This window comes from Littorina saxatilis, linkage group LG8 (genome assembly GCF_037325665.1).
Source record: "Littorina saxatilis isolate snail1 linkage group LG8, US_GU_Lsax_2.0, whole genome shotgun sequence".
In the NCBI taxonomy this organism is placed as follows: Eukaryota; Metazoa; Mollusca; class Gastropoda; order Littorinimorpha; family Littorinidae; genus Littorina; species Littorina saxatilis.
The window spans coordinates 43,001,189-43,010,979 of NC_090252.1; the positions used below are offsets into that span (position 1 = coordinate 43,001,189).

At 41.6% G+C, this 9,791-nt stretch overlaps 1 protein-coding gene across 1 annotated transcript in view; it reads right to left on the reverse strand.

Moving 5' to 3' along the window:
• The window catches only part of LOC138973672 (carbohydrate sulfotransferase 5-like), a 20,891-nt gene extending 13,335 nt beyond the window's left edge, over positions 1–7,556 (reverse strand). Inside the window, exons 1-2 of the mRNA XM_070346404.1 lie at positions 4,494–7,556; positions 1–66 (exon numbers count right to left, since the gene is read on the reverse strand). The exon at positions 1–66 is cut by the window's left edge and continues 32 nt beyond it. Coding sequence (XP_070202505.1) covers positions 1–47 — 47 coding nt within the window. The 5' untranslated portion in view covers positions 48–66; positions 4,494–7,556. The remainder of the gene's footprint in view (positions 67–4,493) is intronic.
• Positions 7,557–9,791: the final 2,235 nt, after the last annotated feature.

The following is a 9,791-nucleotide window of genomic DNA, read 5'->3' on the forward strand; positions in this document are numbered from 1 at the left end:
AAAACAAAACAACTGACAGCGGTAAATGCAGCGCAGCCTCTGGCCATTGCGTGTCGCTGATCAAATCTGAAAACATCATCATCATCATCATCATCATCATCATCATCATCATCATCATCATCATCATCATCATCATCATCATCATCATCATCATCATCATCGTCCTCGTCCTCGTCCTCGTCGATCGTTGTACCATTTGGACTTACTGCCTTCTGCCAATACACGGGATTTTGATCGACCCACTTTCGAACCTTATTCTCACGTCACTAGTCTTTGCTGGCACTTGTTCGTCCGGGTTAACACACACACAATGTGAGTACACAGAAGTATTTTGCAAACACCAGTACTAACAGTAGTGTACCGGCACGGTTGGCCTAGTGGCAAGGCGTCCGCCCCGTGATCGGGAGGTCGTGGGTTCGAACCCCGGCCGGGTCATACCTAAGACTTTAAAATTGGCAATCTAGTGGCTGCTCCGCCTGGCGTCTGGCATTATGGGGTTGGTGCTAGGACTGGTTGGTCCGGTGTCAGAATAATGTGACTGGGTGAGACATGAAGCCTGTGCTGCGACTTCTGTCTTGTGTGTGGCGCACGTTATATGTCAAAGCAGCACCGCCCTGATATGGCCCTTCGTGGTCGGCTGGGCGTTAAGCAAACAAACAAAACAAAAGTAGTGTAGTGCATATTTTGGATAGCCATATCGGATATTGGGACGTTTACACAAAAAGACGGAAGTGAACGTAACAATATAAACCTAATGCAACCTTACCTTATGGTCACCATCTTTGGAGGGCGCAGAACATCTCAACAAAGTCGTGCAACCACTTCTCTGCTTTGTCTAAAACACGATCCCATTAACAAGGATAACTCTAACCCTGATATCTCCTCACGGCCGTGCTCAGACTAGCTCTTCTCTCCTTGATTAAAAACGATCCCAGTAATACAGCAAAGATGTCCCGAAGCCTAACACCACAGCAAGGCCTTAGCAAAGTATCCCCGCTTTCCTTCTTTGTTAAAAAAACCCCCCGATATCGTTAAGGTAACATGGGTAACCCTAAGCCAAACATCCCAACATTGCCTTGCACACTCCTCTGTTCTTCTATGTTCAAAACTAATCTCCTTAACTTAACACGGTCAATCATATGCCAAACATCTCAACCTAGCCGTGCACACTCCTCTGTTCTTCTTTGTTCAAAACTCATCTCATGGACTTAACACGGCGAACCCTATACCAAACACCTCAACCTAGACGTGCGCACAATTATTCTCTTTTTGTTTGAATACTGATCACGTTCAGAAAACAACTACCACAGCTCATGAAAATCTCAACGACTGTAACAAAGAAGCGAGAGAGTTGCTAGGTCTAGGTTTAACAGCTTCAAAGCTACGTTATTGATCGCGCTCACCAGATCGGCACAGTCACATCTGTAAAAATGAACTCTTTGACCCCCGGTTCGGCTTTCACTGTTTAAAGATTCTCTCTTTCCAAATCTTTATTGAGATGGACATAAACGAACCTTGTCTAAAAAACCAAGACCACCTTTAATGGAAGGGCGCTGGTTCTGTGCGACGCTTAGTTTTCGAGATAGGTGTGACTGACGAAGAACAGGACGTCACATTCCAAATAAACACGACTATGTTGCAGGTGGAAGCCGCTGAGATTGCATTTCTTCGGGAGGTTTCCGCAAAAATAGATATTACACGATTTGCGCGAAACATTTGAGAAGCAGACGATCTCTGAGATCTCTGTTCGTCTCGTGATAACGTTTTGTATGATAACGGTTCTGTCGCTGACGTCAACACGGAGTATATGGAATCTTCAGTTTATTCTTCATACAGAGCCGTAAAAACTGGAATAAAGCACACGAAACGAGCATGAGTAAAAACAGTGATATCGAGTTATAAATAACATGCCTTTACTGGAATAAAGCACACGAAACGAGCAGGAGTAAAAACAATAATATCGAGTTATAAATAACATGCATTTACTGATTTAGGTACGAGAGTTTATCACATTGCTTGTCATGTATCACACTGTTTATCGTATAAATATCACACTGTTTATCGGATATCACACTGTTCGTTGTATAGATATTAAATTGACAAAATAAAATCAGTTTGTTGACCGAAGTTAAAGAAAACACTAAAATCAACCCAAGCTTGAAACACACGCCGCCATGCAAGCTTTACTCTGGTTTAGTTACACGCATACATTCAAAACGACCCATACATAATTCGTACCTCGTCTTCTCTCTAGATATGATGACAGCGAAGGTGAGACATGAATAGCCCAGCAAGGTCAGTGCCTCTAGTCTGGCTGGTACGAAAAGTGGAACGACGAAGAAACCGGTCTGCTCAGTAAGACAAGGAGCGAGTTTTAGCGTCAACTAAGGTGACTCGAGTCGAACCGGAGGTCGCAAAAACTCGGTCCGGTACGACTGGAGTGACGTCACCGGTTAACCAACGTTCAACCTTGCTTCCTGCGTAGGGTCTCTCCAGTTCCAAGATGGCTGCCAAGGCGAGGTGAGAAACTTCTGCAAATATTTTTTGACAAAGTTACGGATTGTGAGAAGACATTTGTTGTAAATCACTTAGCCTTTCAAAAATTAAGGATACTGGGTTGGATACTGTCTTGGTTTTAATGCATTTTATTTTAGCAGTGATGTTTATTTTGGGAAGAAATGAGGTCAACAGGAGTTTGGGTGCGATTTCGGCTCAAATGTACTTTAGCGCCCTGAACTTTTACCCGGCTGTTTTGCGCTCGATTTTCACGCTCACTTCTTCATTGACGTTCGAATCGATAGTTCGATGTTTTGGCATTACATTCACATCAACAATAAAACAGTACTGCTTGTTCATCATCGTCGTCCATCAACTCTCCACAACAGTAAATCCGTAACGCGCTTGTCGCCATCTTGTTGCAAGGGACGCGACTGGACACAACCCAACAGCGTTTCCGCGAAGAAAAAAACCAGACATGCGCAGTGACCCTACCGTAGCTCAACCCTGTTCCTCGCGAAAACTCGCTCTGGCTAGCACGAACTGAACTCACGGCCTTCAAAACCGGCGCTACCTGGCGCAATAATTGCTCAATTGATAGAACAGAACAATTTACGTAACAAGTACATACATTTTATAGTTTAACATAAAACTAGTCTTTAAAAACAAAACCTTAACTAAGTTCATGTTCTCAATAATAACAATTAAGACTAAACTAAAGAATACTAAGGCGGACTAATTTTCTCAGAGGATATACACAAGTGCAAACAGTCGCGGTCAAGCAAGGGGGAACTATCCGATGATTTCTTGACCAGAAGAAATTCGACGGTTCTTTCCCTTATACCACTGGGCGTTCAGAGCCTAAATTGCGGCAGCAACACTTTCAAACTAAAGTATACAATTTGGTGTGTCAGTGGTAAGTGTAAATATAAATGTGTAGGGGAGACCGGGGCTAGTCCGCCCCCGGGGCACATCCGTCTTTGTCTGTTTATTCTTACGTTTGCCACCTTTTAGTCATTCACACCATGTGAGAGTGGTGTCCCTTCTTCCCGCCATATCCTGCAGAAGTTCAGAGGTTGCGCGCCCATATATCGTTAGTACAGGTCACAAAAAGTGTTTTTCTTCATTTTTGTAACATGAATGCATAGGAGTTGACTTAGGTTTTGATGCATTACCTGTGAGAACAAATACTTAGTCTTGGTGTCGAGTGAAAGTGCGTTAATTAAGGTCGAGTTCTGACGAAAGTTTTGATTCTTCGTTCCCATGTTGTGCTCGCTATCTGGCACTAGAGTTGCCTGCCCGTGCGGGGGCAAGTCCGCCTATTTGTCATGGGGCAAGTCCGCCATGAAGAATGTGCAGGTGTGGGAAACAGTCCAGTTTACATCTGCCATAACTGTGACTCTGATGGTGACTCCATCTATTCTCGATGGTAAAGATTGCAGATTCATGTCTAAAAAAGACTGACGCCGATTTGTGTTACATTCTTTCGACATTCTTTTGTATTTTGTCATTGGCATTTTTTTAACCTAAATATTGAAGGGAATTAAAAAAGCTTTCCCACTGATCGGGTGCTTGTTTGACTGACTGTGTGTGCGTGCGTGCGTGTGTGTATAAAGCTTGCCCACTACTAGTCTTGTACCTACTATGGGATGAGAGCGGCGGACTTGCCCCACCCTGTAGGCGGACTTACCCCGACTTGGGGCAAGTTCGCCTACGTTAGGGTAGGTCTACTTAAAGCAGTATGTACAACAAATGTTCATGCGCACATAAAAACTGTCTGCACATTGATATCAGCTACACATTTGTCTTGATGTAAAATAAAAAAATCAGTCTTCTAGTTCATCAAACTCGCCAGTTATGCTACCAAAAGCATAAAAGTAGGCGGACTAGCCCTTATGTGAAAAACGTACAAGAGTGGCTGTCTCGAAGGTGGCGAACATAAAATGGAGACATAATTCCAACCACAAAAACAGGCAATGTTTTTTTCTCAAACTTACCAGTTCTGTTGTGAGGGAAGTCGTTCCGTTCACACTTTGAAGTTTAAACAAACGGTGGAATAACATCAAGGAATCATCAACACGATGACAACTTTCCTGCAAAGTACCCAACTGCACTGTCTTGTTTGCTACAAATTGACAGCTCGGTACATGTTTTACAAACAGGCAAGCACACGGTAAGAATTGTTGAAAGGGATAATGTAGAGCTAAGATAAAGAAACGTCACAGTCTCAGGTGTTATGTTAGGCGTCGACAAATTTAGAAACAGCCCTAGGCCAAATAGAAGTGTACATTAAAAGCAACTTCCGTATGCGTCATCGCATTGCATTAGAGAGACAATGACAATGACAATGACAAATCTTTATTTTTCGAGGGTGACAAGAATAAGCATAGATATGCTTTTTTGCATCTGGCCCTCGCCCTAAAGAGGGACTAAACTATTTTACTATAACTATGACAACAACAAAAAAGACAAAAAAAAGGTTACATAAAAACATTAATGGTAGAACATATAAGTTTATGTACATGAAGCGCATTATGTAGAAGCATTGTAGATCATAAGGTAGTGTTCAAAATTGGGTGTAAAGCAATGAAGATAAACGGAAAGTAACCCAACAATACATTAGCTCAGCAAAACAATGTATTACAGAGCCAAATCTTCGTGATTTTGTCACAATAAACCATAATTCCGATAATGAACAACTGTATACAAAGAAAACATACCAATCAAGTTTATTTGTTCATAGAGTTCATTAAATGGAAAGAATATTTGGTTCTAAAAGAATCCGTGTTGGTGGATTGCCGCAGGGCGTCCGGAAGAGCGTTCCAGAGGCTGCTTCCTGAATAAACAAGACTTGATTTAAATAGGTCTATCCTAGGAAGAGGAGTGTTTAGTTTTATAAAGTGGTGCGAATTCTTCAAAGAGAACTTTGAACAAATGGTTTCGGGTGCATTTTCTGTCATAATTTTATGCATCATTATTCCTTTGTTGCAATTCATTCTTGACTTTAGAGGTAGGACCCCTATGTTGATGTAGTCTGAGTCGGTGAGAGTAGTCTGTTTGAGTAATACTACTTTTAGCGCTCTTTTGTGTAATCTGCTGAGTAGCTTTAGGGAATTATCACTTGCAGAGTCCCATAGAGTGGATGCGTAATCAATAAGAGACTGAATATGAGCAGTGAAAAATAACTTCCTGGCTTGACAATTAAGGAAGTGTTTAATTCTAGATAAGAGGTACACTTTCTTTGACACTAAGTTACTAAGTTGTTCAATGTGAGTTGACCAAGACAGGTTGTTATCGATGTGGACACCTAGAACTTTGTGATGGTCGACTTTTTCCACTATATTGCCGTCAATCATTAAATCTGGACCAGTTGAGTTAAAATTCTGTCGTTTTTGTCTAGTTGTAATTATCATATATTTGGTTTTCTTTGGGTTAAGAGACATGTGATTTAGGTCAGTCCATTCTGTCAGCTGGTTTAGACTTCCTTGGAGGGATTCTGATAAGCGAGTTAAATTTTTGTTACTGGAGTGAATTGTGGTATCATCTGCAAAAAGTTCACATAAATGTTGAATATAAAGGGGGAGGTCATTAACATATATTGAGAAGAGCAGAGGTCCTAATACCGATCCTTGTGGTACACCGTAATCTACAGCTTGCATGCTCGATGCTCTAGTGTTTGTAAGAACTGTCTGTTGTCTGTCAGAGAGGAATGAACTAACAAGATTGATAGTATCATATCCGACGCCATACAAACCGAATTTTCTAAGCAATAATGTGTGATCAATTACGTCAAAGGCTTTTGCAAAGTCTACGAAAATGGCACCACAGAATTCATTATCGTTTATTATGTCCAACCACTGATCAACAAGAGAGATTAAGGCAGTGTGGCAGGAATGCTTAGCTCTAAATCCTGATTGTTTATGATGGAATAAGTTGTTTTGGTTGAAATGTGTTAGGATGTGTTTGTTGATATGCTTTTCCAGTGGTTTTGATAACACAGACAAAATGGAAATTGGCCTATAATTTGAGGGGTCTCTTTTGTCACCTGATGTAAACAGAGGAATGACTTTAGCCTGTTTCAGGGCGACTGGAAAATATTTTTTGTCTAAACAGAGATTGTAAATGTAGGTAAGTGTTTCAGAAATTACGGGGGCTGACAATTTAAGAATCCTACCATCAAGCCCATCGAGCCCCCGGGTGCCTGTTTGCTTGAGGTGTGTAAGTGCGTGAAAAACTTCAGGTACTGTAAGAAGGGGAATTTTTGCTTGACATGAAATTTGTTTTGATTTGCAAAATTCTTCTAAAACTTTCAAATCATTTAATTTGGACTTATCATTTTTAATCACATTTTCAGCTATTTTGGAAAAATGTGTGTTTAAATCATCGGGAGATATGTCCTTGATACAACTCGGATGACTGGCAGCCTTTTTATTCGTAAGTTCATTTATTGCCTTCCATATATTCTTTGAGTTTTGCTTTGAACTTGATGCTAGGTCACGAAAATATTTTATCTTTTTTGTTCGTTTAGGTGAATTTACCTTATTTCTCTGTTAGACTGTATTCCTCTTCCTTGCCAACCGACTTTAAAAAATCGCGATGGTCAATGGCATGTTGTAAATCATTATCAAACCATTTAGGTTTTACAATGTGCCTAACTCTCTTTATTCTCCACGGAGCATGTTGATCTTATATGTCATTGAAGGCACTAAGCCAATGTGTTAGGGCTTCGTCCGGATCCGTAAAATTGTAAGTATCAGATAGTGGGGAATTCCAAAGTTCATGTAGAAAGGTGTCTTCGTTAAATCGAGAAAAAGAGCGGTATTTTATTGTCTTGTGACCAACTTTAGGAATTTTGACACCCTTTCTTGACCATGTTAAACAGACAGGAAAATGATCGCTGCAACCATTGGCTGGAACACAACATTCGACAATATTATGGTGATCAGTAACATAGATATGATCTATCAGAGTACTGCTGGATTATGTGACTCTAGTGGGAGTGTTGACTATTTGTTTAAGATTATAGAGGTTAATCATATCAACCCACTGCTTGTTTTGTTTAAGCAAATCAACATTAAAGTCTCCCAACAGAATTGTTTCCTTTGACTCGAGCAGAACTGCATCTAACATCTATGTAAAGTTATCTGACCAGTTTGCTCGCTCTGCGGGATTTCTATAACAAAATCCTATGAGGAGTGGAGGTGCTCCTCTCAACTTAACTTCAATCCACACAGATTCCACGAAGTTCTCAAGGTGTATTATTCGTGTATAACTAATTGATTCACTTATGTACAAAAGTATACCAGTTTCTCTACTTTGCTGAGGGTCTCTGCGTAACGTACTGTAACCTGGAATAACAACGTCAGAATCCGAAATCTGAGGTGTTAATCTTGATTCTGTGATCCCAAAAATGTGAAAACTTGTTCCAGTATTTAACAGCATTGTAGAAATATCATTGATTTTATTTATAGCATGGTTAATGTTCAGGTGCCCAACACGGAGACCCTGTTTTGTTGGCCATGTAGTAGGAGAGCTACTCATATTTAAGCTCAAATAGCGTTTTGGGGCGTTTTTTTTTGTTTTGTTTGTTTAATTAAACAATATACTTATTGATACTGAATCAGCTAATTATCCAGTAAGCAAGACAACAAAATAATCAAGAGATACAAAACAGTGATGGAACCAAAATGATATATGACACTTTACGAAACACAACGTCAAGCGTAAATTAACTAGTAAAGAGACAAGGAACTGTTTCCGACGACAAACTAAGTAAACAGCGAAAACAAACAATAAGCAAGTAGAAAATCGAAAAGCAGACTAGCACAATTAGGAAACAGGAAAATAAAAATAAAACGGTACTGTTACCGTTTATAATGATAAAGAACCAAACTAAAACTACAGAACTAGTGTAATAGACTCTTAACAAGTCTGACACAAAGCAGTTGACACAAGAGTCAATGTTGACACACTTGTCGCTTAGAAACAGTAGCCGCTTTCAATCCGATAGAAAAGGGCGAATCGCTTGACCGTCCGAACACACTGCTGTCACTAAAGCGTGTCCGATTAAAGGCGCACAATAAAGGAGCACGCACACACCGAGTCTCTGTCTCAGGCAAGACAAAGAATGTAATTCTCGTCTCTTTGTCAAAGAGTTGCTGTGACAGCCTGAACCACAGCACAGTCTTCTTCTTCTTCTTCTTCTTGGCGTTCGCAGAGGTTACACAATCAGTCCAGCACTGGTGATAAATGTTGTCGTTTTCTCCAACTCCTGTCGACTGCCGTATAGTTTGGTCTGCAAGGGAGTTGGTAACGGCCACACTTCTTTTCGTTCCTCATCTAGTAAGGGACATCGCTGTAAGATGTGTTCCGCTGTTTGGTCCTCTTGACCGCAGGCGCAGGTTGGTGATGGCGCCAGCTTGAACTTTCGGTTCATGTGAGCATTGAGCCTGTTGTGGCCAGTACGCAGCCTGATGAGGTTGACTTGCTGCTCTCTGGACATTGTGTGGTAGTCATCTCTGTTTGTCCTTGGCCTCATCAATGCCTTGATGATTGTCTTCTGCTCACTAAAGCTGACACTGTTTTCAGGTTGGTCTTCCACGGCTCCTTCTTTTGCCAGCTCATCTGCCCTTTCATTTCCTGGTATCCCACAGTGTGCTGGTATCCACTGGAGGACAACTCTTCTGGTTTGTCTGACCATCTGTAATGCTTTGGCCAGCTGTGGGAGTTTGTCGTTCTCTAGGGCCTGAAGGACTGAAAGGGCGTCTGAGAGGAAGACAACTTGGTAGCAAGGGTCTGCGGAGTCCTGAACGAAGGAGGCGGCCTGCATGAGAGCTTCTGCTTCTGCTTTATAGTTTGTGCAGTGTTTGCCAGTGGCAACGCTGAATGTAGCTGTATGTCCCCCAGGGAACTGGATGAGAATGCCTGCACCTCCATTGAGCACGGCGTTAGTTGCTGATCCATCGGTGTATACATGGATCCACGCCTCTTTTGGGTACTGTTCGTCGATCAGGGCTAAGGTGAGTGCCTGTCGAGCTGTGTCATTCTGATCTTCTCCTGAGGTAACATGTGGAACACTGGTGCAGATCTGGATGCCTGGTTTCTCTGTTGCCTTGGGGGTTTCCTCTTCTTCTTGAGTCAGAGGTAGAGTGTTCTGTGGAAGGACTTCCCTGTACTGTCCACAGCACAGTAAAACCGATGGTAATATGAAGTTCAATCAGGAGGATAAAGGCCACGAAATCATGCTCACACCCTCACAAGGGTAAATTACTAAATGTTCGTGCAGTAGCACAGTC